The 27,806-nt window shown below is 54.9% G+C and overlaps 1 protein-coding gene across 5 annotated transcripts; it reads left to right on the forward strand.

Annotated features, from left to right (window-relative positions):
- The first annotated feature begins 2,648 nt into the window (after window positions 1-2,648).
- On the forward strand, window positions 2,649-26,204 carry SLC43A1 (solute carrier family 43 member 1). Of its 5 annotated transcripts, none has more exons than XM_080816505.1 (15): window positions 2,649-3,048; window positions 4,348-4,514; window positions 11,990-12,167; window positions 12,290-12,345; window positions 12,476-12,552; window positions 14,887-14,979; window positions 16,595-16,728; window positions 17,607-17,785; window positions 18,898-19,044; window positions 19,139-19,174; window positions 19,411-19,549; window positions 22,155-22,296; window positions 22,504-22,577; window positions 24,245-24,368; window positions 25,461-26,204. In XM_080816505.1, exons 2-15 carry the CDS (start codon window positions 4,361-4,363, stop codon window positions 25,605-25,607), a joined length of 1,680 nt encoding a protein of 559 aa, XP_080672631.1. In that variant the 5' UTR covers window positions 2,649-3,048; window positions 4,348-4,360; the 3' UTR covers window positions 25,608-26,204. The 5 variants fall into 5 exon arrangements, with proteins under 5 accessions (XP_080672631.1, XP_080672628.1, XP_080672629.1 ...); XM_080816502.1 differs by having other exon boundaries at window positions 2,649-2,852; XM_080816503.1 differs by lacking the exon at window positions 2,649-3,048 and adding an exon at window positions 3,489-3,799.
- Window positions 26,205-27,806: the final 1,602 nt, after the last annotated feature.

Consider the following 27,806-nt stretch of genomic DNA (forward strand, 5'->3'; position numbering starts at 1 on the left):
AGCAGGCTCCCTGCTGAGCAGAGAGCCCAATGCAGGGCTCGATCCCAGGACCCGGAGATCATGACCTGAGCTGAAGGCAGAGGCTTTAACCCACTGAGCCACCCAGGCGCCCCGAGGTCTTTAAACTGTCCTAAGTTCTCTGTCCATTCCAATATATTCTTCTCCTTTCATTAAGCACACTCATTAAGCAAACTCAACCACATCTATCACCATCCTTAAAAGGAAAAGAAAAAAGAAAAAAGAGACAAGACGATCCAGGAGCTCCCGTCAGCCATCTCACAGCCCTGGAAGTCCTTGGCCTCGCAGAGGTCATTCCAGACCAACCCCAGCTTACTCTTTCAGCTTCAGGTCCCACCACCCTTTCCTTTATTCATCAGATGTTTACCAGAGGTTCGTTATATGCCTGGTGCCAGGATAGCGGCAGACCTATCTCTGCCACATGGCTGTGGCCCCCAAGAGATTTACAGCTCGTGGGGAGGAGGCAGACAACGAAACCAATGAGTCAAGTTTACTGTGAGGGCTTCAGTGGAGATTAGACTAGTGTTTTGGGGAGTATGTGGGCAGGGCCCCAAACCCAGCCTAGGAGACCAGATAGCTTCCAGAAAAAGGTAAAACTTGAGGTGAGTCATGAGGGAGGAGTGCATTAGAAATGAGGTGAGGGGGGCGCCTGGGTGGCTCAGTGGGTTAAAGCCTCTGCCTTCAGCTCAGGTCATGATCTCAGGGTCCTGGGATCGAGCCCCGCATCGGGCTCTCTGCTCGGCAGCAAACCTGCTTCCCTTCCTCTCTCCCTCTCTGCCTGCCTGTCTGCCTACTTGTGATCTCTATCTGATAAATAAAATCTTAAAAAAAAAAAAAAAAGAAAAGAAATGAGGTTGGGGGGGCGCCTGGGTGGCTCAGTCATTAATCATTTGCCTTCTGCTCATGGCATGATCCCGGGGCCCTGGGATGGAGCCCCACATTGAGCTCCCTGCTCAGCGGGAAGCCTGCTTCTCCCTCTCTCACTCTGCCCGCTTATGTTCCCTCTCTCGCTGTGTCTCTCTCTGTCAGATAAATAAATCTTAAAAAAAAAAAAAAAATGAAGAGGGGAATCTGTCATGCCCACAGGAAGGAGGAGCAGGCGCAAAGGCAAGGACATAGGAACCCTGCTGGTTTACATTTCGTTCCACAGGTGCTTGCTGAGGGCCTCTTAGCTGCCAGGGGCTCTTCTAGGTGCTGGGGATACAGCAGGGATCACAGCAGACAGACCAGGCCCTCACCCCCATGGAGCTGACGGTCCACGAGGGGACAATGTGGAAATGTGTTGGGGATGAAGAAGGGCAAGCATTAAAGCCATAAAGGCCCATGGACCCCTAAAGCCCACCCCAGGGAGGGGACCCACAAAACCCTGACATTTGAATGTGAAGATGTGTGTATGTGCGCCCATGGTCACAAATGCATTTTCACAGGGAGTGGACTCACAACATTGCATACGGTGTTCTCAAGGGGATCCATGACTGTTTTGGGTTAGAACCCTTATTCGAGGGCACCTTGTGTTAAGCTAAGGAGTTTGACCTTGATCTGGAACTTCTGTGAGCGGGTAATGAATTTTAAGAGGTGAAACCATCAGAGCCTGACTGCGTGCTCCTGCCAGAGAGAACTCCTTGTGCCTTTGTCCCCGCTGAGCCTTTGCTCTTGCTCTTTCTCCTGGCCAGGAGGACTGGAGTGGGCCCCACTTAAAAGCCAGATCTGACTTCGCATCCTGCCTCCACCCACCACGTTCCAGCAGCTGGCTAGCCTCCCCCCGCTGTGAAAAGCTGTGGAGATGAGCCCATGATGTTTTGAGGATTTAATAGTTTTTTTTGGCAAGTGCCCAGCATTCGGTAGCCACTCAGCCAATGTGAATTCCTCTCTTGGCTTGGTGACTTAACTGTTCGGGGATCCTCTCTTGTCTGAGGTCGTGCTGGCGGTTGCTCACACTGCCACAGAGCTTTGTGGGTATCACCACTCACTCTTAACACGCTGTGTTAAGCTCACATCTGTATTGACTGGCCTTTGCCTCATCTCATTAACCCACACTTCCCCTCTATCTTATCATCGAGGAACCTGAGGCTCAGGGAGGAGTCCGGAAGTGTCTGGAAGCATCCCATCGCCACGGCTTTGGAAATAATAATAAAACTAGCCATGGCAGTAACAACAACGAACCCCCAGTGTGTTACTGAGCACCACCACGCTCAGCATTTGCCCTGCACCACAAGCCCCGATTCCATCCTTCACCTCCTGCCTCCTTTATTTAGGTACTGTTACCTGAATTCACAGAGGAGGAAACCCAGGCTCAGAGAGGTTAAGCAGCTTGCCCAAGGTATCCCAGGCCAGTCACTTTCAAAGTCCAGATGCAGACCTCCAGCTCACTATCCCCAAGGAAACCCGTGTCATTCTGCTTCTTGGAAAACACTACTCCCAACTGCACAGTTCAAAACCCCACCCAAGCCCGCCCTTGCATCGCGGCCAGTCTGCTCCAGCTAAGTCGTTCTCTGTTTTGATCAAGGATACGGAGGGCGCTGCCCAATTCTTCTGGGGGACCCGAGGGAGAGGGTAGGGGTGAGGGAGTGCGGGTGAGGGTGGAAATATTAGGTGCTGGGGCGTGTGCCGGGGGAGAGTATCTGGGGACCGGAGGCGAGTCACGTGCGCGTGAAACTCGACCTAGGGGGAGGGGAAGAAAAGGGAGCCCCCGCCCCTACCTCGGGGCGCAGCCCGGGACGAGTGTAAATACAACGCTTAACTCAGTGGATCCACTTGGTCTATGCCCCACCTTAAGGATCCCGGGTGCCCGGCGAGTTCCCAGTCCCCCGACTTCATCCGAGGGAACAGAGGAGGTAAGAACACCAGACTGCGGCGCTGAGTCTCCGAGGCGGCCCTGCCCGGGAGCGCAGACAAGTCCGAGCACCCGTGCGGGTCGGAGCTGGGCCCGCGGGACAGCGGACACCGAGTGTGGACGCGCCCCGAAGGCGCTGCGCTCCCCAAGGCGTCGCGTTCGCGGCGGCCAGAGGCGCGTTTGCCCCCAGACCAGAGGTGAGCAGCGGGTGTGGGTAGGGGGTCCCCAGCGGCGGGTCCGCTGAAAGCCCCCCGGGCCGGCTCTCACCGACACTCGCAGGCTCCACAAAGAAAACTTGCTCCGGGAACCCGTGGGTCCCGCGGCGCACTGTCGACGTCTCTCCAAGCGTGCCCCTCCTTCCCCTTCCCTCCCGCCCCTCCGACTCCCCTCTTCCTCTCCGCCCGCTCGGCGGCACTTCCTCAGTTTGGAGCAACAGTCTTGTAGTTTGAACGGGCGCGCGGGAACCCAGAGCCCCATTGCACAGATGCGGGTACTGAGGCCCGGGCAGCCGCAGCTGGTGTCCTCCAACCCTCCCTCGTGCCCTCCCCCCCTTGCCCTTCGCCGTCCCTCTCCTCTCAGCAGTATCCGTCTCCCCCCTGCCGCTCCCCGCCCCCGCGCCGCCCGTGTCCCGTCTCCTCCCACGGTGTGGCGGCGGCCGCGGCGGGGGGAGCTCGGGCTCCTTCCCTCCCTCTGGTAAACACACCCGCCCGCCGCCGGCCCGCTGGCCCATCCGCCACCACTGCCCTTATAAAGTCAGCGGCCTCGGGACTTCCTGCCGGAGCTCGAGCCCCCTTCCCCGGCCCGAGAGCGCCGGCTGGCGCCGATGCGCGCCTCGTGGTGGCCCGTGCCCCGCCGAGTGAGTGAGGGGCGCCCCGACTCGCTCTAGGTCCCCATCCACGTGGCAGCTGTTGGCCAGGATCGAGAGACTGCAGGGACACGGGTCGTCCGGTGCGGAAAGGGGGGAGGGAGGAGGGCTGGCGGGGGCCCGGCCCTGGAGCAGAGGAGTGGTCTTAACCCGGGCAGCAGGAAGGGGGGGGGGTCTTAGGCGAGCCCCAGACTTCCCCTTCCTCCTCCTGCTTGCTTCTGGGGGGTCCTTCCTGGCGCAGGCGGCCGGATACTGGCCAGCGGTGGCTCTTCAGAGTGCGCTCTGCCCCTTGTTGACCTTTGGGGACTTGGGGGAGTGCGGGTTTGGGCCCGGGGAGCCGGGCTCCGCGCGTTCTGGCCAGGGCGGAAGAGCCCGGCAGCGCGCCAGGAATCGGCCGCGCTCGCCCAGGACCTGCCTTGTTTCCGATAGCGGCCAGGCGGGAGCCCGGCACCGCGTGAACCCCTGGCACTGCCAGTGCGCACAGAGCCAGGTTGGAGGCACCCGCCGGGAAGCCCGGGGCCTTGGGGCCTTCCCGGGCTGGCTCGAGGGGGTCTCGGGAGGCTCCAGGATGCGAGACCCTTCCCGGGGGCCGCTGGGGGTTCCCCCCGCTCAGCGCTGTGTTCCCGTGCAGGCTCGTGGCCGGCATGGCCCCCACGCTACAGCAGGCGTACAGGAGGCGCTGGTGGATGGCCTGCACCGCGGTGCTGGAGAACCTCTTCTTCTCCGCTGTGCTCCTGGGCTGGGGCTCCCTGCTGATCATGCTCAAGGAGGAGGGCTTCTATTCCATCATGTGCTCAGGTATGCCCGCTGGGGGAGGGACAGCAGCGGGGCAAGGTGGAAGCTGTAAAAGGACAGGTGGCCAAGGGGACAGAAAGCAGGGCTGCCAAAGAGGGAGCACTGGGCAGGCGCGCTTCTTGACCTCTTCACACTTCCCCTAGACAGTGGGTGGCGATCCGCACACTCCACCTCCTTTATCTAATGGAGTCTTTTCCCGAATGCCAGGTGTCCTGCTGGATATTCAGACCCTAGGACTGACCACTGGAGTCCTAAGTCTTTGGCACCTCAAGTCTGGCTAGAGTAAGATGGAACCCCCTAGAAGCAGAGGGATTTTTTTTTTTTTTTTAAACCAGGGTTCCTGGAAGGCTATACAAGACAAAGGAGTCCCTACAAAGTGCACTTGAACTTAACAGGTCTGTGTCCTTCCTCTTCTAGGACTTTGAGCCCCCAGGTGTTCAAATCAGTCATCCGCACAAGGTTAATAAGCCAGGCATTGTGGAGGGACCCTGTTTTCCTTTTCAGTTCCTTTGGCTTCCTGTGAGCGGCCCCTAATGAGGAAGTAGGAATTCTAAGGCTCCAGAGTGGAGGGGAGGAGACCAGGTCCCCTCTGAGTTGTTTACCCTGGAGACTGGCTGCGACCTGCTCTTTGTCACCTCGTGCTCTTGAAGCTTGCCACTGCCCATCCTGTAGCCCCTTCCTGCCTCACTCCACCTGCTTGGTTTGGGTGTTTTGGTTTTTGTTTTTTGGAATCAACTTTATCAAAGATTAGTCTACAGCACACGCTTTGATGAGACTTGACAAATGTGTGCCTCAGGGACCATCACCCACCACAATCAGTATTTAGAATATTTCCATCACCCCCAAACTCCTGCTTCCCTTTTGCTGCCCATCCCTCCGCCTGTGCTTTTTAAAAACACATGCAAAAGCTTTATTAAGATCTAAGTCATATACCTTCCAATTCACTCACTGAAAGTATACAATTTAAAAAATATATATTCTATTTATTTGAGAGAGAAAGCGCGACAGCAGGAGCAGAGGGAGAGGGAGAAGCAGACTCCCTGCTGAGCAGGGGGCACAACACAGGACTCCATCCCAGGACCCTGGGATCATGACCTAGACCAAACACAGCTGCTTAACCCACTGAGCCAGGCAGGTGCCCCTAAAGTATACAATTTAGTAAGTTATGCAACCATCACCATAATCAATTGTAGGACATTTTCCTTTACCCCAGAAAGTAATCATGTACCCATTAGCAGTGCCTTAGTTTACCTAGAACAAAAATAGTTTTTTTTTTTTAAAGCACTTGTTACCATTTAGTAAACCTCCCTCTTTCCCCACCCACGGGCCTTCAAGCGACCAGAACACAGCCACCCCCTGCCCCCGAATCTTCTTTTCAGCTCTTCTGTTGAAGCATTTGGCCTTCCCACCGACGGGTGGCTTTGGGGAGCCCTCCCTTGTCTAGCACTCTGTAGTAGCCTGATTTTACCCAACAGTGATAGGAACTGTTTGCATATTTCATGTAAATGGCATCTTATAATATGTGGTCTTTTGTGACTCACTTTTTTTCACCTAGCATGATGCTTTCAGGGTTGATCTGTGTTGTCGCAGGTGTCAAGGCTCGATTTCTTCTTCACCGTATGGATCGACCACATTTTATTTATGTACTCATGAGCTGATATGCATTTGTTTGCACTTTTTGGCCAATATGAATGCTCCTGTAAACACTTAGGTACAAATTTCCGTGTGGGCATAGGCTTTGCTTCCTCTTAGGAAAGGAGTAGAATTGCTAGGTCAGGTAGTAACTGTATGTTGAACATTTTGAGAAAATGCCAGACTGTTTTCCGCAGGGGCTGCACCATTTTCCGTTCCCAGTGACGGTGTGAAGGGTTCCAGTTTCTCCACATCCTCACCCACACTGATGATCACTTGTCTTTTTTATTACAACCAGTCTAGTAGATACAAATAGTATCTTCTTTTAAAGATTATTTATTTATTTATTTATTTGACAGACAGAGATCACAAGTAGGCAGACAGGCAGGCAGAGAGAGAGAGGGGGAAGCAGGCTCCCCGCTAAGCAGAGAGCCCGACGCGGGGCTTGATCCCAGGACCCCGAGATCACGACCCGAGCCGAAGGCAGAGGCTTCAACCCACTGAGCCACCCAGGTGCCCCCAAATAGTATCTTCTTATGGTTTTGATTTCCAGTTCCCTAATGGCTAATGATGGTGAACAACTTTTCATGTGTTTCTTGGCCCTTGGTATATCTTCTTCGGAGAAATGTCTGTTCAGATCCTTTGGCCATTTTTAAGTTGGGTTATTTGCTTTTTTAAAATTAAATTAAATTAAATTATTTGACTGAGAGAAAGATCACAAGGAGGCAGAGAGGCAGGCAGAGAGAGAAGGGGAAGCAGGCTCCCCACTGAGCAGAGAGCCCTAGGCGGGGCTCAATGGACCTTCAGATCATGACCTGAGCCTAAGGCAGAGGCTTAGCCCACTAAGCCACCCAGGCGCCCCCCTCTTTTTTTTTTTAATCATTGAACTGTAAGAGTTCTTTATATTCTAGATACAAGTCCCTTATGAGATCTGCGATTTGTAAAATTTTCCTCCCTGTGGATGGTTTTCTCACATTCTTTTGGGAGCACATAAGTTTTTTAATATTGATGAAGTCCAGTCCATCCTTTTCTTTGCCATTTGTGTTCTGGTGTCATGTTCAAGCAATCCTCGCCTAACCTACGGTCATAAGGATTTATGCCTGTGTTTTCTTCTAAGAGTTTTTATAGTTACAGCTCTTACATTTAGATCTTGGGTCCATGTGGGGGTAATTTCATCTGGTGTTTTGAGCTGTCCAGAAGTGAGTGTGCATCTGAGCCTGGTTGTCTGGGATCACTAGAGGTTACCAAGCTGAACCCTCCTTCTTTCTCAGAACTTATTCGTCCACTCTTGGAAAGCAAGGCTCAGCACGTCTCTCTTCCCCTGGCTCTCCTTCCCTCAAGTGACTTAGCCTAAATCCTTCACCTATCGGGCTGATGGGGGGTGTTGTACCTTCCGTCATGCTGCCCCATCAAAAGTGCTTATTTTCTGCTTCTTTTAAACATTTTTTAAAAATATTTTATTCATTTATTTGAGAGAGCGGAGTGAACACAAGAACAAGAGAGCATGAGTTGGGGGAGGGGCAGAGGGAAAGGGAGAAGCAGACTCCCCAACTGAGCAGGGAGCCCAGATCCCAGGACCCCGGGATCAGGACCTGAGCTAAAGGCAGACGTCCCACTGGCACCCCTGTTTTCTGCTTCCTGAAGCCACATTCACCAGAACACAAAATCAGACCAGGAATATGGGTCCCCACAGTGTGTGGAAAGAGCCAGGCTTCCAACGCTATGTGTCTCTTCGCTTATATTAGGTGTTTACTTAGCTTTCTGAATACCTCAGTTACCCCATATGTAAAATGGGACCGATCATCCCTACCCCATGGGACTGCTGTGAAAATGAAACGAGAGCAAGCGTGTGGACTCCATGTGGGGGGCCGTTGTTACGTGCTGGACCCAGCTTTGCTGTCATTTGCCATGTGCCTGTCATTCTCTCTGCATCTCTGCTTCTAAGTCTGCAAAACAGAGTGGATGTCCCTCATCCTTCTTGCCACAGAGCAATGACATGAGGACCAAATGATGTCAGTTAACAAATGTGGGGTTCATGACCCAGGTGTTCACTAGTGTGTGCCTTGGGGTCCCTGGCTACACCCTCTGTCTTCTCAGTGTTTCCTGCTCCCCCTTGAGGTTTGCCCTGGGGTGAGTGGTTGAAACACCTCTCGGGGTGTCACAGTTGAAGAGGGCTCTGTCACTCAGAATTCAGGCAAGGACAATTCAATTTAACCCATACTACTGTATAGCCAGCAAAAAATGCCAAAACAATAAAACGATACCTAAAGTTCATCAGGCCTTTAGTATTTGCTAGTTAGGTCTTTAGTCCTGTTATGTAGTCTATTAGTCTTATTATGTAGAAGAGAAAGCTGAAGCTCAGAGAGGCTAAGTAACTTGCTTGAGGTCACACAGCTAATAAGTAGCAGAGTGAGGATTCAGCCCGCGATCTGACTCCACGACCTGTCTCCTGGTCCTCATGGGAATAGTGTAGATATCTCCAACCTCCTGGAGCAGTCCCAGCATAGACGAGACAATAAGCTAGAGCCCAGTCCTACAGGCGTTTGAGTTAGCATGACTGTCAATGGCCGGACGGATCAGGGCGTGAGGAGGTGCTCACCGACCTGGGAGACCAAGTAAATGGGATCATTTTTTGAGTGTTTGTGTGCGGCAGTTCTCAGCCCAGCCAACCTCTAAGGGGGGGTTGCAACCCCCCAATATCCCCATTTCACAGATGGACTAACAGAGTCTCAGAGTTTCTGCAGCACAGCCAGTGAAGCCAGGATTTGAATGTGCTCTGGCTCCAGAGGCAGAATGTTTAACCACGATCCTGCTTTCTGGTGCTTCACAGACCTAATTGCTTGTGGTTCACCCTCATGATTTTACCTTTTCTGCGTCATAGGTGCTATTTACTTAATGCTTCCTTTTAAGCCAATCCATTTTAAAAAATTAGCTTAATTTCAAAGTGTAATATCCTTGGAATCTTGGGTTTGATTGTACTTACCCACACATATACACACACATCACACACACATATATGTGTCTAATAAACACACATACATGCATATGTATCAGAAACACACATATACACACATACATATGTGAATATATTGGAAAGACATATGCATGTTTCTAATGTACATATATATATGCAACGTGTTCCCAATACATTCCTATATGTATGTGTGTATATATGTGTGTTTCTGATACACATTGAAATGACTAATGACTATGAAACATCAAAATCCTTTCCCTGTACCCCCAACCCATCTTGAGGGCCCCACATGCTATGCATACCACAATTTGGGAAACACATTTTTTTCTAAGACTTCAGCTCTACCACTAACTCTATACATTTTCCCTGTCCCACCCTACGCCTCACTTTACTTGCCTATACAACTGGGGCCGTTAGATTTTGACGACCTCTTCTGTTGTAATCAACATGAATAGAGTTCCAAGCAGTCTTGGCAACTTGGGCTGGCTTTATCCAAGAAGTCCGGCTGTAGCCAGCTACCAGAGTGATCAGGCCTCAGGAGCCAGCTCACGTTAGTTATCAATCAGGCTCACGAGAGGCTGATTGATAGACCAGATAGAGCAATGCACTAACTGACCTTGATTAGTAGCTGTCCACGGGGCTGGCACGCTCCATGGCTGGGGAACACCTCCTCTTGCCTGCACCAGGACGGGCTTGGGAAGCACATGGAGCTGCTGCCTACAGGACTGGGGGTCCTGTTGGGGATGAAAGAGTGCTGACCTTGGAGAATGTCTTGAGTCCGATTGGAAGCCTACCTGTAGGAAGCAGCGTGGCTGGGAGTTGCAGGGAGGTTGTGAGGATGGGATCAGATACTGTATGAAAAAGCTTAGCACAAAGTAGGTGTTAATCAATCCAGAGCTAGTGGGACGGTGTAAGGGAAGGTGCTGTCTGATGGTGAAAGACCGAGGAGTGGGGCCAGAGTCTAATTCAGCGGCTGCACACTCAGACACCAACAGGGGTCAGGCAGGTTGTAATAACTAATTAATAATCAGAATTTAATAATAATAAAGTAAGGCAGGTGCAAGATGGCGAATGTCTGGGAGCTACTAGAGAGGTGAGGACTTGGGTGGCCTGGAGAGGGCAAGCGGTGGCGAGAAGGGGTGACCGCCGCTCAGCAAGTGCCAGATCTTCTGTCTCAATCCATCCATCCTTCCTTCCTTCCTCCATTCGTTCGTTCGTTCGTTCCTTTCCTTCTTTCTTTCTTTCTTGATTTTATTTATTTGTGTGAGAGAGAGAGAGATAGAGAGAGCATGAGCAGAGGAAGAGGGAGGGAGGGAGCGCAATGGTGGGCTCAGTCCCAGGATCCTGGGATCATGACCTGAGCAGAAGGCAGACGCTTAACCCACTGAGCCACGCAGGTGCCCCGATCTTCTGGCTTCTTAAAGAGAAGCCAGATTTTTCAGGGATAGCTCCCGATTTTAAACTGCATCCTGTTACAGTCTGCAAGCCAAGCAAAACAGGCGTGGGGGCCACTGCTGGTTGCCTGTTTGCAGCCTTGGGCCTAAATGATCTTTGCATTTTTTGCTGCTTTACCCATTGCCCCAACACCATACCTGGCATACAGTAGAAGTTCCGGAAGCGCATGGAGACTGAATAAAGAGGAGCAGACGAACCTGGTGGAGACATGAACAGTGATCGTGACCATCACGAAATTATGGGGCTTACCTGAACCCCAAAGGCCGTGGTCTGAACACCCCCACTGCTTCTCCCACGGACCTGAGCAGTCTCCCCTAGTGTCCGGGCACTGGTACTGTGGCCAGCTCCCCGTGACCTGAGGTGCCCCCTCTCCTGGTTGATCGGCACTCAGGATCCGAAACGTCTTCGTCCTGTTCTTCCTCATGTTAACACACAGGTCGCCTCACCCTCTGCTGCCTGTATGCCCTTCGGATATCTGAAGTCAGGAGTCATCATCCCCACCCGGGGCAGGTGCTTCCCCTCCCAGCATTCAGGCATCCTCATGGCCTCCTGTTTTGTTCTCTTCATGGCATCCGTCACTCTTTACCTACCTTTCTTTCTTTCTTTCTTTCTTTCTTTCTTTCTTTTTTAAATGTAAGCCCTACGCCCCGCGTGGGGTTTGAACTCACATCCCTGAGATCAAGTCGCATGCTCTACTGACTCAGTCAGCCAGGCGCCCAATAGCACCTGCCACTCTTTAAATCAGGGTCCATTTGTGGACTTGTTTTGTATCTAATATAAGCCCCATGAGAGCTGAGAGCTTCCGTTTGTATTCACTGTGGGATCCCCAGCACCTAGAGAAGAGGTTGACCCCATCATGACCCCCCAGCAGGGCCGGCCCCCACTTACCCCTTCGTCAGCTGTTTCAGGAGAACCTTCTCTGGGCCAGGCCCTCGGCCAAGCTCACTTTCCCCAGCTGAACCTCCTAAGGAACCTGTGGGTTAGGCTCCCTCTGCTTCCTCCATGGCCCAGGGAGAGGAAATGCCTTGTTCAAGGTTGCTCAGCTCATAGGGACGGTGGTAGGAATTCAGACCCTGGTTGGTCTGCCCTCCAGGTGCCCCCCGAGTGTGCCTTTGGCAGTGACACCGAGGCAACAAACGGGGAAGGGGAACAGCCACCTCGTGACTCCGTGAGCCCTGAGTGAAGCAAATTGCCCTCCTTCCCCCATTGTTAACCTTTTTCATTAACTCGTCATGACTCCAAGTTGGCAGGTTACCTTGAGGGCGAGTCCTCACCAGAGTAGATAGGACTCTGGGCCACCCTCAAAGTCACCAGGTTGGCAGGAAGTCATCAGCTCCGGAGCCCCGACCCCAGGCCCTTCTCTCCTGCGCCCGGGTGTTCCCGCTGCCGCGTGCTGAGCCCTCCCTTGCCTCCTCAGCTGAGAACACCACCAACATCACTCAGGGCGAGCGGCGCAAGTGGCTGAGCTGTGACGGCCAGGAAAAGATGCTCAACCTGGGCTTCACCATTGGCTCCTTCGTGCTGAGCGCCACCACCCTGCCGCTGGGGATCCTCATGGACCGCTTCGGCCCCCGGCCCACACGGCTGGTGGGCAGGTGAGGCTGATCGGCAGGTGGGGGACTGAAGGCAGGGGCTGCCGCTCAGGGGCAGGGGTGGGGGGCGGGGGAGGCTCAGAGTGTTCATGGGCAACTCCTCCCCGTTCCCTGGGTCTCCACAGCGCCAGCTTTGCTGCGTCCTGTGCCCTCATGGCCGTGGCCTCTCAGGACACCAGAGGTGAGCTGTTCGGCCTCTCGGGTGACCACAAGAAAATGGGTGGTATGCGGGTGGATCATAGGCTCCCAGCTCCTCCCTTGGCCTCGGACAGCTCCCCAAATGCCCTCACCCAGCCCTCTCCCCTTCCCAGTTCTGTCTCCGCTGATATTCCTGGCGCTGTCCCTGAATGGCTTTGGTGGCATCTGCCTAACGTTCTCTTCACTCACGGTGAGTGTGACGGGCCCCACTTGGCAGCAGGGCACCCAGGAGTGGGGTGGGGAGTGGGGGTAGAGGTGAGTGAGGGGGAGGGGTGAGGGAGGGGCCGGTGGCCGCAGAGCAAATGCTTGTGTGTGTGTGTGGAACCGTGTAGGCGGCCGCTAAGGGTGGGTATGAGGCTGTGCACGTGGGGACTCGACGGTGTGTGGGTGTTGGGCCATGCGCTGTGTCCCAAGCACGCAGTGTCTGCCACCTCCGTTCTAGGCACTGGGGCCACAGCGCAAACAGGACTGCCAACTTCCCTGCCTTACTGGAACTTCTGTTTGGGGGGTGCTGAGTGAACAGGCAACCCCCCCCCAACAAGTAAACTTACAAATGATGTCAGCAGTCATAAGTGCTGGAAAGAAAATAAAACTGGGTGTTGTGATAGCTAGTGACAGGGAAGGAGCAGCTGGGGTGTGTGTTTGCCGCGTTGTGTCTTGTGTGATGCCCTACATGGGGAAGGGCGTGTGTCAGGGAAGGTATTTGTGACTGTTCGAGGTTAAGCCGGGTGAAATTACCGCCGCTTGACCGTGCCGAACCTACAGAAACAGCCTTTTTGCATGATTCGCTCTCTTACATATGTGTTTGCTGTGCGTGTTGCTCTGAGTGTGTCTGTTGATGGATGTGAGCGAGTGTAAGGGTAAAGGCTTATGAGTGTGCGGTGGGGGAGGGGTTCCTGGCTGGGCCAGCCACAGGCTGTTTATCCCTGACCCATCCTGACCGCCAAACTGGGTGTTTTTGGCTGAATTTCACCTCACCCAGCAGCCGCCTTTAATTCCAGCCTGGGACATTTCACAACTCTCTAAGGAAGCGATCCCTTCCTCCCCGCCCCCCTGCGCAGCCCCTTCTCCACGCTGTGCGACTTGGCTCGGGCCCTGAATCCTTTCCCTCCCTTGCCCCGCCCTGCGCTACGCGGTGCCCAACCTTAGACCCTGCCCCGGCCGGCCTAGGGGGCTCTGCCCGCCGCCCCGCCGCCCCGCCGCCCGCCGCTCCTCCCCTGCCCCGCCGCAGTAATCTCCAGCCAATGGCAGGGCCCGGCGCCCGCCCCGCCCCGAGCCTCTGCCCTAGCCTGCCAGGACAGACCCGAGCCGAGCCGGGACATCCAGTGCTGTCCAGCCCCTCGGCCCCGGTTAGCCCGGTCGGCCTCGCGCCCTGCCCCCGGCGCGCCTTGCTGGGCGGAGGCAGCGCCCGGGGACCCTGGGGCGGGGGCGCCAAGGGTCCGGCCGCTCTCTGGCCCTGGCCCTGGCACTTTATCCCGCGTCCTTGGCGGCGTGCCTCGCAGATACCGCAGATACCGGGTGTCAGGGAAACCTCTGCCCCAGTGAGGGTCAGCCTGGTCCCATCCCCTTTTCATAGCCACTTGGAAGGTGGTGGAGGACTCCGTTCTCCGTGTTTACCATCTTCCTTCCCCAAGGAATTTGAGGTCCCCTTCCTGGCCTGGGTTATCCTCTCTGTAGAGAGGGTTGAATTTCCATATGGCATCTAACTCCGGTCCCAGTTGTGGGAATCTGTTGGCCTGGGGAGGATGGTGGGGCCAGAGGAGGGGTGTACACAAAGGGCAGAGTGACTTTGCTTTCTCCTCGCCGGAGGGCCTGGCTCAGGCCAGTGAGCAGAACATATGATCAGTTCCCTCCTGGTGGGAATTCTGGGCCTGCTCTGCACGTCAGAGCCACCTCTCCTGGACACCTGGCCTGCCCCTACCCCACCTTTAGTTCCACCCTTACCTCCCTGGCACCTCCCATGACTTGTCCTGGCTCAGCAGATTGGGGCCTTTGGTGTCCCCAGGAGGGTTAATTCCAGAGCCAGCCATGGTCACAGCCTTGGGGCCTGGGAGACAGCAAGGATCACCAGCACAGGGGAAAAAGTCATTAAAGAGCTCTGTGAACTTGAGTACATTTCTCACCCTCTCTGGGCCTCAGTTTTCACATCTTTCAAATGGGTTGCACTAGATCAGTTTTTCTTAAACACCCACTGCATGGGTTATTAAGAGGCATGGCCCAATAGAAGGGCTCCATAAACTTGGGAAACCCGGGGGTTAAGCAAAATTGACAATTTTTTTTCTTTGAGTGCACGTCTGGGAACATTTCACATGCTAAAGTGCATTGGGAGGGTGCTGGCTAGTTTCCAACCATGATTTTGCCTTCAGACTTTTCTGTTGCATCTCCCAGAGCTAGTTTTCCTGGAGTTCACTTTGAGGGCTGCAGGGCTGGATGCCTTCAGGTTTTACCCCACAGGGCTGGGCACAGGGCCCCCTGGGTGGCTGTCAGGGTCCCCTTGCTCACTAGTGCTGCTTCCCTCCCTCAGCTGCCCAACATGTTTGGGAACCTGCGGTCCACATTCATGGCCCTCATGATTGGCTCATACGCCTCTTCTGCCATCACTTTCCCGGGAATCAAGGTATTGGAACTGTTTGGGGTGGGGGCAGTGAGGTCACTTGGGTTTTCTTTTTGCCTCGACACAAACTGGGTGGGACTGGGTGAGTAGTGGCTGGCGTGTCTGAGGATCCTGTTCTTGCTGGCTGGAGGTCAGTCCCCACCACCTGGGGACAAGGCACTGCCATTGACCCGCAGGTCTGGCCTCCCTGCTTTGCCTCCTTTCCTTTACCACCACCCCGGGCCTGGCCTCCATCCTCTGTCTTAGGCTAGCTCAAGCCTTTCTCGCTGATCTCCCTGCCTTTAACCTTCCCCCTCTCTGGTCTGTCATTCACACAACTTCTAGAATGATCTTAGTTGGAGGCCTGGCTCACACACTTGCCCTGCTTCGCTGACAGACTCAAGTCCAACCCCTTCACAAAGGCATTCAATGCCCTTCACCTCCCTGGCCTCAACCAGTCTCCCTCTCCTGCCCTGGAGGGACTGGTTGCCTTGGGTCCAGGGTCATGAACGTAGTCCACACCGAGGTGGAGCCTGGGCAGGTCTGCCTGGTGGAATCAGAACCAGAAGGCCAGCATTCTAGCTTGGGGGAAAGCTTGGAGCCTCATTTCTTCCTCTGATATCAAGGAGCGGTTTCACCTGGGCCATCGCGTACCCTCCAGATTCTGCCTGGGGCAGTCACGTGTGTTATTTTAGAAGGCACTTGCTTGGCATCCCGGAAGGAGTTTGAGAGTGGAGTGGTGGGGGCGGCCATCAATCATTCAGGTAGCACCAGACGTGGAGGGTGGCAGGTTCTCCCTTCTCTTTGAAGCTCTGTCCTGTCCCCAGGGAAGAAAGAGCCTCCAGGCCCCAGGCTGAGGAGGAGCAGAAACATTCCCAGGCAGCACTGGAGCTCTGAGTGGGAGCCTGAGGGGTGGCAGATGTCCGTCATCCCAGGCATGGAGGACAGGGGGAGGGACACCATCTCTGTGTACCTGGCTTCCCCGTTGGCACAGAATCCCAATCAATTCAGAACCTGCTTGTCCTGATGTGAGGAGGCCTTGGGCAGAGCCTTTGCCCGTGCGTGCGCGCGCTCATGCACGCGCACACACACACACACACACACACACACACACAACACACACACATAGTTGTTGTACCTGGGAGCACCTGTGAAAGGAGAGATAAGGCTTCTCAGATTGGGTTTGTCTTTCCCTCAGGGAACGTGCCAGGAAGGGGCAAGATAAACACATTAGGCCTGGGGAAACCTAGAACATTAATTTTTCTCTTTTGTACATAAAATGAAATGGCATTTTTGTGTGAAAGCCAACATGTGCATGGAGTCATAGGTACATTTGTGTGCCTTTTTAAGATAGTAATTGAGATTTCAAAGACCTTTTGTGCTTGTGACCAGCAATTTCAGCTCCGTGTGGGAATTGTTTCACACCTGTTTAGGGGGCTGGGGTGAAAAAGGAAGAGGGTGGTGGGTCTTCTGGGTCTGACTCTTAACTTCTGGCCTCAGCTTCCTTATCAGCATATCAGGCACAAGGAATGGGGTAGAAGAAACCTTGTCTCAGACCACTGGGTCCTGGGCTCTGCCTTGGGCTGGGAGAGGTCGGGCCAGGCGGCCACCCCTGTGAGTCTGCCCCCTCCTTCCACAGCTGATCTACGACGCTGGTGTGTCCTTTGTGGTCATCATGTTCACATGGTCAGGCCTGGCCTGTCTGATTTTTCTGAACTGTGCCCTCAACTGGCCTGGTGAAGCCTTTCCGGCTCCTGAGGAAGTCAACTACACGTGAGTGGCTGTGGAGGGCTGTGTGGGGGACTTCCCTCCCTGTGGAGGGAGAGGTGGGGGGGGACTGGCGAGCATAGTGGTGGTGCAGTGCACAGAATCAGCTTTGGTGTCAGAGAGACCTGCCTTTGCTGATGGCCTCTGCTTTCTCATCTGTACAATGGGCTTGATCCTCCCCACCCACAAGTGTTTGAATAGACGTGGCATGTAAAAGGTGGTCAAAACAGGGCGACTGGTACTGTTAGTATCCTTTCTGAGTTTGGATGGTGGGATCAGAGTAGGAGGGACCCCAGCCAGGGTGCTGCGTGTCATGTGGTCCCAGCAGGGGGATACAAAGACTCAAATACCCCACCCTTTATGGGGCAAGCTAAATGCCAACTTTCCCCCACCCCCTATCAGCTTCCCCACAAGGAAGCACATGGGGTGCCAGTCAAAAGCTGATGTTTATCCTGTGTGTGCTACAGACCAGGCACTGTGCATAGCTCTCATACCATTGTCAACAGTCCTATGATGGGGCTTCTGTTATTAACTCCTTTAATAATGAAGGCTCAGGGAACAAAGTGATTTTCCTAAGGTCATACCACTGAAGGGGGCTGAGGTAGGGCTTGGAACCAGGATCTCTGACTCCAGAGTCTGAATTCTTAATTCTGCCTCCATGGCATCAGCCCAAGTGGAAAATGACTTCCCCACCCACCACCAGGGTGCTAAGCTGGCCCCTGGCCCAGGCTCTGAGAGACAGACACAGTGGGCCTGTCAGTCAGTGCTAGGTCAGGGGGTGCTCAGCACCCCCGGGGACGACTGGGACAGACCCTGAGAGGCCGGCTGTTGAGGGCGGGCTCTGCGCAGCTGGTTTCCACACGCCCTGGCCTGGCTGCTGGCAGGAAGAAGATCAAGCTCAGCGGGTTGGCCCTAGACCACAAGGTGACAGGTGACCGCTTCTACACCCATGTGACCATTGTGGGCCAGCGGCTGAGCCAGAAGGCCCCCAGCCTGGAGGAGGGGGCTGACGTCTTCATCTCATCCCAGGATGTTCGTGGTGCTTCGGAGAGCCCTCCTGAGAGTGAGTGTCTGGTCAAGGGGCCAGTCTTGGGGGACAGCGAGGGTGGGTCCTCATGCTTAGTGAACACTCATCCTAAGCGCTCATGCTCTCCTCTTGTGGTCTCTCCACAACCGTGGTGTAGGTGGGACATGCTCCCCATTTACAGATGGGGCAATCAGAGCTCAGAGAATTCTGGAAGTTCAGACACAGGGGTACTGGATTCCTGGGTGAAGGAGGGAGGGAGAAGCTTCCAGAAAGGGGCAGGCTCTCCAGGCCTGTGGGGCGGTTGGTTTCATCAGGGCTCCCTTCAACCCTTTGAGACCCTGGCTTCAGGTACTGCCCCCCACCAACTGTCTGGCTAAGCCCTCCAACGTCTGGCTGTCTAGCTCCCCCTGCTGACCGGAAGAGGAGCTGCAGCCACCTGCCTGGGGCACTTTCTGAGGTGTCCCGCTCCCAGATTAGAGGAAGATGCACCGACCTTGGAGTCAAGAGATGGGGGTTTGAGTCTGGCTCCCCAGTTGCAGGCCATGTGACTTTTGGGTCGATCCTGTAACCCTGCTCTGGCTTTCCTTATCTCTTAAACTAGCAGTAATACCCACTGAACAGGGAAGTTAATCGTGAGGATTAAATGGTCCACGGACGTGGAAGCTCTGTTACGGGCACAGGAGTGTGCAGGTGTGAGTGTGTTACCCCCGCTGCTGGCCTCTCGTGGCAGAGGGAGGCCGGCGACCTGCCGCTAACAGCCCCGTGAGCTTGAGCCAGTCACTGAGCTCTGGGCCTCCCTTTCCTCAGCAGCAGAAGGTACTAGAGACAGGGTTTTGTACGCTTTGAGTAAATGGGATGGTATGTGTCGAGGGAGTGGCACATAGTAGGTGCTTAATAAATAGTAGCTAGAGTTATTATTATACACCAGTGAGGACATCAGAGGTCAGGTGAAAACCTTCTGTTGCAATCATTATCAAACTGGGCTAGAACCTGGAGGGCAGTGAGTCTCAACAGTCATTTTTGAAGAAAGCAGCCCCTCCTGAGTCACTAGTGCATGTCCGAGCCCCCTCTGGAGCTGCATCTGCCGGGACAATCAGAGGGAAATGGACGCTCCGGAGGCTCACGGGCGCCCTCTGCTGTCTCCCCAGAGACCGTCCCGTTCCGCCAGAGCCTCTGCTCCCCCATTTTCCTGTGGAGCCTCCTCACCATGGGCATGACCCAGTTGCGGGTCATCTTCTACATGGCCGCCATGAACAAGATGCTGGAGTACCTGGTGACGGGGGGCCAGGAGCATGGTGAGGGGCTGCTGAGCCTGCTGGGGGCTGGGGGCACAGGAGGGTCACCCTGCTGAGCTCCTCTCATTCTGGCTTCTTCCCCCACCCCCATCAGAGACAGACATCCTGAGAAAAAGGGCAGCAGAGACAGGTAAGGGGATGAGAATTGGGGCCCGGCCCACACCTGCCCCCCTCCACTGCCCTCTCCACAGGGAGCCTGGGCCCATCCTTGGAGCTCTGGGCATTTGGGGCATCAAAAACCTGGGCTCAGGGGGAGGCAGGGCTGGCACCCCCTCTTCTACACCAAAAGTGGGTAACAGTGTCCACTGGGCTGCTGGCATCTGTCGTGCCAGCTCCTGACTCCACTTTTCTTGCCGTCCTGCCCAGTTGGGTTCTACTCCTCCATCTTTGGGGCTATGCAGCTGTTGTGCCTTCTCACCTGCCCTCTCATCGGCTACATCATGGACTGGCGTATCAAGGACTGTGTGGACGCCCCTGGTGAGGGCGCTGCCCTTGGAGACCCCAGGTGACCGGCACAGGGATGGCCATAGCCTGTCACTTTCTCTGCCCTTTCACATCCAGCGTCCCATTTCATTCTCCCCAGACCCCTGGGAGAGCAGGAGCCTCTCCCCATTTTACAGATGAGGAAACTGAGGGGAGGGCGCTGCTTGCTTGGTAATGAGTGTAGCTCATCTCAAGTGCTGACTGTGAATGAGGCATCTTGTACTGTCCTGTCCAGCCCTGCGACAGCTCTCTGAGGTCAGTATGTTGTCCTCATTTCACAGGTGAGGACGTGGAGACACAGAAAGGTTAAGTAACTTACCCAAGATCACACAGCTTTTATTTTATTTTATTTTACTTACTTTATTATTTTAAAGATTTTATTTATTGGGGCACCTGGGTGGCCCAGTTGGTTAAGTATCTGACTCTTGGTTTCAGCTCAGATTGTGATCTCAGGGTCCTGGGATCAAGCCCCGTGGCTCCCTGTTCAGTGGGGAGTCTGCTGCTCCTTCCTCCTCTGCCCTTCCCCCCCAACTTGTGTGCCCATGTGCGGACGTGCTCTCAAATAAATAAATAAAATATTTTTTAAAGGATTTTATTTACTTATTTGAGGGGGGACGCCAAGCAGAGGGAAAGGCAGAGAGAGAATCTCAAGCAGACTCAAGCATGGAGCCCAACTCGGGGCTCAATCCCAGGACCCAAAGATGGTGACCTGAGCTGAATCCAAGAGTTGGCCATTTAACTGACTGAGCCACCCAGCTTCCCTATCACACAGCTTCTAGTAGCAGGTTCTAGAACCTGTTATAAAGGGTATACCCTAAAGCCTTCTGTGGCCAGGAAGAGATAGAGTCGGTATATCAGACGTCGATTGCTATATTCCAAATTACCCCAGAACTCGGGCATCTTTAAACAGCTCACATTTATTGTCTCGAGTTTCTGAGTCAGGAATCTGGGGATGACTTAGCTGGGTGGTTGTGGCTCAGTGTCTGTCTGAGTCTGTTTGGGCTGGTCTAACAAAACACCACACACTGGGTAGCCTAAAAACAATAGAAATTAGGTCTCACAGTTCTAGAAGCTGAAAGTCTCAGATCAGAGAGCCAGTGGTTGAGTGAGAGTCCTCTTCTGAGGGGCAGACTTGTCCTCTCATGTGTCCTCAGTGTCCTCTCATGGCCTAAGGAAGAGGGAGCTCCGTGGGGCCTCCTAATCCCATGAAGAGGGCTCTGCCCTTGTGACCTAATCACCCCGCAGAGGCCCACCCCCTAATACCATCGCGTTGGGCATTCGGCTTTCGGCATATGAATTCCAAGGGGACACAGCCATTCAGACCATAGCAGGGTCCCAGGAGGCTGCGGTCCGGCTGTTGGCCGAGGCTACAGAGATCTGGGGTGTTGACCGGAATGGGGGAATCCATTACTGAGCTCACTCACGTGGCTGTTGGCAGAAGGTGCGGCTCCTCCCTACCTGGGTCTCTCCATAGGGCTGCTTACCACAGGGCAGCTGGTTCCCCAGAGCCAGGGGTCTAAGGGAGGGAGACCAAGATGGCAGCCTCTGTGTCTGTCACAGTGCAATCTCACAGGAGACGCACCGTCGTTTCCATGGTCAGTCACACTTCCATCTGTCAGTCACACAGAGTCACTGGTCTGGTGTGGGAGGGGACGACACAGGGTATGGCTAGCAGGAGGTGGGGCTCACTGAGACCCATCTTTTGGCTGGAGACCACTGTTGGGTCTTGAACTTGGGTTTCCTGACTGCATGTGTTCTTTTTGTGTTTGTCCTGAGAGGATAGTAATGGAAGACTTCTTCTTCTTCTCTTTTTATTTTAAGACTTTATTTATTTATTTATTTGACAGAGAGAAAGATCACAAGTAGGCAGAGAGGCAGGCAGGGACGGGGTGGGAGGAGCAGGCTCCCCACTGAGCAGAGAGCCTGATGCGGGGCTCGATCCCAGGACCCTGAGATCATGACCCGAACCAAAGGCAGAGGCCCAATCCATTGAGCCACCCAGGAGCCCCAGAATGGAAGGCTTCTAAGGAACAATCCAGTGGCTTCCCTCCCCAACATTGGTGCCCCCACTCAGCCTCCTGAAGGCAAAGCCATCTATCTAGGATAGAAGGGCAGCCTGCCCTCATCCCAGCCTGCTGGGATGTTCTCATCCTCTGGGTCTGGGGCAGTCCTTTGAGCCCTTGCTTGTGCCAGAGCAGGGCTTGCTGGGCAGTCAGGAGCCAAGCTGCTGTCCCCAGAGTAGCATCTACTTTTGCTCAGGCTGATGGGCGGAGACGCTTTTTTTTCCAATGGGAGGTGGTGTGAGCGCTCCCGGTTCTCCACCTTCCTTCCCAGCCTTGTGTCTCCGACTTCAGTGTGTGTGAAACCTACCTGGGCTATTTGTCAAAATGCAGATTCCTAGGCCATGCTCCTGCAATTCTGGGGGTGGGAGCCTGGAATCTGCATTTTAAAGAAAGACCCCAAGTGGTACTGGAGTCGTAGGTAGGGGAGCCACACTTCGAGAAGCACGGGGCTGGAGACACGGCCTCCTCCCTTAGCTGCCGCCACGGCAAAGGCGCAGCCCGAGAACCAGGGAGGGAGCTGCTGTAGAGGTGGAGGCACAGCCAGTGACACCCTGTTCTCCTCAGGGATGGGGTTGCCACCAAGTCCGCCAGGCCCCGCTACCGCAAGATCCAGAAACTCACCAATGCCATCAACGCCTTCACCCTGACCAACCTTCTGCTGGTGGGGTTTGGCATCACCTGCCTCATCAACAGCTTACACCTCCAGGTACCCGCTTCCGACCTCCCCGCTCCCTGCCTCCCAGGACCCCTCCAAAGGTTTCACCTGCTTTCCAGGAAGCATGGTTCTCATCCTCTGGGTCTGTTTTCTGGGGACGGTGTGGTCAGGGGCTCGGGGTCCCTCTTCACCTCACCCATCCTTCCTCCCGCCTCCACACCTGCTCTTCACCTGTCCCCTCCCTCTTTTTGGTTTCAGTTTGCCACCTTCGTCCTGCACACCATGGTCCGAGGTTTCTACCACTCAGCCTGTGGCAGCCTCTATGCTGCAGTGTGAGTCAGCCCGCGCTTAGCTGCCTTTCCGAGCTTTCCCCCATAGCCAGAGAATCCCCGAGCGGAGTCCGAAGGGCCCCAGACCCCCCTTCCTGCCCCCCTCCACCGCCTCCCTGCAGTGCTGACTGACATCTCACAGCCAGCGGGGAGCCAGGAGGCTGTCTGGGGGGCCACTCTCTCAAAGCGTCTCTGGTGGGGGGCCCCCACCCCCTCACCTCTATCAAAGGCAGCTTGCCCCACCGCCGGCTGGTTCCAGTGCCAGGAGGTCCTGCCTTAGAGGAAGCCGAAATTCTTGGTTTGATGACACTTTGGTTACGTCCACTCTCTCCTCCCATCAGCCCTGTAGAAATTTCCAGACTGCAGTCTTGCCTGCCTTCTAACTCTCCTGCTCCATCTGGGGCAGCCCCCAGTTCCCTTTCCCCTCGCCCTTCTGGTTTCCGCTGCCGGCGCCGCTGAGTGACTCTGGTGTGTGCAGTGACACAGTCATCACCACTATCAGGTGCTTCCTCGGTGGTAGGCACAGCGCTGGACCCCTGACCCGAGTCAGCAGAGGGCAGCCCCACCTCCTTCACCTGCTCCAGCCAGAGCCTGGACGTCACCCTTGCATCTTCCCTTCCTCACACTCCGCATCCAGTCCCCAGCAGTCCTGCCAGCTCCCCATCCACAAACCCCCAAGGCAACCCCCTCCTCATCCCTAACGCCTCCCCCCTGCCCTGGCTGAGTGCAGCAGCTCCCAGCGGGTTCCCCGCGCCTGCCCTCGCCTCCCTTGGTCTATTTTTAACACAGGGCTGGAGACACCTGTTGGGACATAAGTCTTTTCCTGTCACTCCGTGGCTTCCTGCCATGATCTGAGAAAAAGCCAGAGAATTTGTTATGGCTGAGCAGGCCCTCCAAGGTCCAGCCCCTGGGAACCCCTCTGCTCTCTTCCTTCCCCTTCCCCACTCGCTCGCTCTGCTGCAGCCACGGTGGCTCCCTCGTGCCGCAGAAACCCCCAGTGTGTTCCCTCCTTGGGGCCTTTGCACTTGCTCTTCCCTCTTTCTGGAACATTCTCCCTCCAGATAGCAGCAGGGCTCACAGTAGCCTCATCTTGCCCAGGTCCTTACTCGGCTGTCCTCTTGTCAGGGAGGCCTCTGCTGGCCATCCAGGGAAACCCCCTGACACCCCTACCGGCTTTCTCTGCCCTGTTTCTCTCCTTAGCTCTTATCGCCAGCCCACACTCTAGGCATTTATCCCGCTCCTTATCCAACTGCCACCCGCCCCACCAGAAAGCCGCCTCGGCGAGGGCAGGAATCTTTGTTTGGTTTGATGGTGAATGTGCCTGCACCTTAGGACAGTGCCTGGCCCATGGGAGCACAGTGAATACTTGTCAAAAGAATAAATGAACAGCCCAGTGAGGTCAGTGCTAGCTCGGTTACTAGTGGAGGAAGAAGTGGGTCCCAGAGAGGCGGGATTCCTTGCTATTATCACCTAGATAGCAGGTGGCAGAAGCCAGCTGAGTGGCCCCAAAGTCACCACACACCTCTCTGAGGCCAGAGTCCAAAGAGCACGGGCAGAGAGGCTCTTCCGTTCTGCCCTGCCTGCCTTGCAGATGCCGGCGTCCGGGGGTGGGGGTGCTGGACGGGAGAGGGCCACACCCCCCTCCTGACTGGCCCCCCTCTCGCGGACAGGTTCCCCTCCAACCACTTCGGGACACTGACGGGTCTGCAGTCCCTCATCAGTGCTGTGTTCGCGCTACTCCTGCAGCCACTTTTCATGGCCATGGTGGGACCCTTGAAAGGAGACCCCTTCTGGGTGAGAACTGGGGGTGCCAAGGGGGGAGCAGGAGCCCCTTCCCAGGGTGCTTCGGAGGAGTTGGGCGCTGGGAGGGGGGCTTGTGTGTGGCAGAATCCCTGACTCCTGTCTCCGACTAAAGGTCTCTAATCGGGGGGTTCCTGAGCTGGCCGCCCATCACAGCCCCTCACAGAGTGAAAAATACAGATTCCCCAGCCTGCCTCTTGCCCTGGGCCCAGGAGTGTCTCTGCTTCAGGTGCCAGGTGAAGTGGCCCAGTTCTGAGGCAGTCTGGTGTCACCCAGGACATGGAGGGTCTCTCTCTCAGCACCTCTGGAAAGGGGTTCCTCCATACCCTCCCAGCTCAAACACCCTCAGGATGGGGCAGCAGCCTTTGGTATGGTTAGGAGGGCTTTTCACTTCCACCGAACACACATCCTCTCTCTGGTCCTCTCTCTGCCCTGTGGGGACACCTGTCCCATAATCCTTCTCCCAGCAGAGCGGTGAAGAAAGGACAGTCACGGTTTACAGAGTGTTCACGAGGTGCTGAGCTCCCCATGTATTCTCCTTCCACCATCTTTGCCCAAACGAGGCATTTAGAGTCAAGGCAATTTGCCCAAAGTCGCACAGCACGTCGTACAGGGAGGGGGTGTGAAGGCCTGTGTGAGGGCCACCGTCCAGGGCCCTCTGTCCCCCGGCTGCATGCCTCAGCTCCTTTAACCCACAGCAAACCTCTTCTCACCAACCTCAGTGTGATCCTATCATCAATATCCGCAGCCCAGAAAGTCCCATTTCAGTAGGTGCCCTGGATTGGGCACCAGCCCAGGGTCCCCCCAGTGTTTCCCCAGAGGACGCCAGGTCGTGAGGGTCCTGGTGTTGGGCAAAGTTCAGACCATGCTCTGATACTTTACGAAGCGGTTGAACAGTAGACGAGGTATTGGGGAAACGGTGACTGAAGACAGAGTAAGCAGTAGCTATGTTTATCATTCTGGCCCAGGCCCTGGAGTGAAAATGGCTGTGTCCTCCCCTCTGCTGGAAGCTGAGGAGGGTCCTTGAGGCTGATGAGAGAAAATGGGTGCCTCCTTGACTCTTGTCTCTCTCTCCTTGCCCTCAAGGTGAATCTGGGCCTCCTGCTCTTCTCGTTCCTGGGCTTCCTGCTACCTTCCTACCTCTTCTACTACCGTGCCCGGCTCCAGAGGGAGTATGCCACCTACTGGGAGGGCCCAAAGAAGGTGCTTGGCAGCTCTGAGGTGACCGCGTAGACCTCTTGAGGCCAAGGGACCTGGATGACAGGAAGCCAAGGCCTGAGTAACCAAAGGGAATGCCTCATGTGGCTTTTCTACCTGTAACATACGCACAGAGCTGGGCCGTGGATTTATAAATACCAAGAGAAGTTCTATTTTTGTAGGGACTTGCTAAAAGGAAAAAAAAAACCTAAAAAAAAATTTCCCCAAAGCAATGCTCCATTGACTGAAGACAGCCCCTGTGCTAGAAGGGTTGGGCCTTTTTCCTTCTCAGAATGGCAGAGACCGGGATGTGGGGCTGCCCTTTCTCTGGGCCTGCCTCCTGGTGCCTCCTGGTGCCTCCTGGTGCCTCCTGGGGGCTTGTGGGATCAACAAACAGGCAAATAGGCTGCCCCTGGGGTTCTAGCTATGCAATGCCCAGAGCATGTGTGTGTGTGTGTGTGTGTGTGTGTGTGTGAAACAACCTTCCCCTTAGAGGAAAGGGACCTGAGGTGCTCGCTGTATCTTGGATGGGGTGTTAGGGGGTAAGCCCCTTCCAGGGACCGGAGGGCGGGTTCCCTCCCTGGTACTGCTTTTTGCAGGTCTTAGAGGAAAAATAAAAAGGGAAGTGAGAGACTGGCTGGTGTGTGCCTGTATCTTTGTTGGGGGTGGGGGGGTTGTTTTCCCACACCCCCTTCTCTTCCTCACCCAGGCTCAGCTGGGCATTAAGTAGGACACCTAAAGTGCTAGCCTGTCCACCTCTAGCTGTCGGCTCATCTTCCGGTTCTTAACCATGCCCTGCCCTTGGTGTCTGGAGGGAGTCCACATCCTGCCCTCTGCTCCTGCCCCCCACTTCCCATGGTCTGAGGTACATCCAGGAAGTTGCCTTTCTCTGTACAGGGGGTCAGGGCAGGATGCTTTCGAAAAATGCCAAGGGTATGATGGAGGTTTATTGAAATATACACTTTTTTATAGTCTCCTGTTTTATCTTAAAACTTCATGCAAATTTGGAGCTTCACTTTATACTATATTCATACTTATTTTTAACATTGAAGTGAGGCTTTAAAATTACATAGGTAAAGACACCATGTTTGAGAACAAGGGGCCCGCCAAGAAGATATACCTTATTTATCCCAGGTCTACACTTCTTCATGTCCCTGGGACAGAAGCCTTTGAGGCCAGAGAGTAAGTCACAGAATGAAGGGCTGGGCCAGGACGGCCCCTGAGGATCTGTCTGTGCCTCACAGGCATCTCATTTCATCGTAATGATGGCCCAAGAGGTTGGTATCTTCACAATGGTTTGTAGGTTGAGGAAAGCCCGGACAGGTTAAGGCACAAGGCCAGTCGGTAGGTGGTAGAGCTGAGCTTGGCACCAGGGCGTTCTGACTGCTGAGTCCTGACCACAGGCCTACCAGGGGCAGTCAGGGCCAGAAAGATCCCAAGCTTCTCAGGTGAGCTCAGTTGTCCTCTCAGGGCTGAGAGCGACCTCAAAGACCCTATTCACAACCCCCTTCCCTGGAGGAAAAAAAACAAAAACAAAAAACAAAGACGACTTTGGAGAACCCTCAAATGTCAGTGCCAAAGACAAAATTACAGATAAAACTGCCTCTTTGTCTTAAACTCTCTTTCGAAGTTCATGAAACAGATTGATCCACCCACTTCACAAATGAGGAAACATGTCCAGAGAGGTCTGGAGACTTGACAAGGTCCCACAGCAGACCCCTGCCTGCTCTGAGCCCAGAGTGCTGGCTTTCAACACAGTTCCCGTTTTGCGAAATACTAAACTAGGATTGGACAGCGCCCGCTAAGGAGTTGGGTGGGTTCCCGGGGGGCCAGCCTGGGTCTCACTGTGCTCGCCGTCCCGGACCTTGACCCTCCGAGTAATCTGGCGGGGAGTTTGATCACGAGGGAAGGATCCCACCAGAACGGGTTGCTGGTGGGCAGAGCAAGCAAAGCCCTGCACCGGGTGCTGGGTGTATCCAGCAGGCGGCGCTGCGGGGCTGCGTCTGGGATGGGGTGGGGGTGGGGCTGGGGTGGGGTGGGGGGAGGGGGGCGGAGAACCAAAAGGGAATCCCCCCCAACACACCCCTCCACACACAGCCTCCCCCCTAGCCGGTCCTACCTGGGCCTCGACCCCCTTCTACTCCCACCCTGGCTTGTGCTGCCCTCCTTGGACGGCTCACGCCTTCCCGACCCCCACACTTTCAACCGTCATCTGCACCCCCACCGGCCCTCAGA

Source organism: Martes martes (genome assembly GCF_963455335.1).
Source record: "Martes martes genome assembly, chromosome: 10".
Taxonomy (NCBI): domain Eukaryota; kingdom Metazoa; phylum Chordata; class Mammalia; order Carnivora; family Mustelidae; genus Martes; species Martes martes.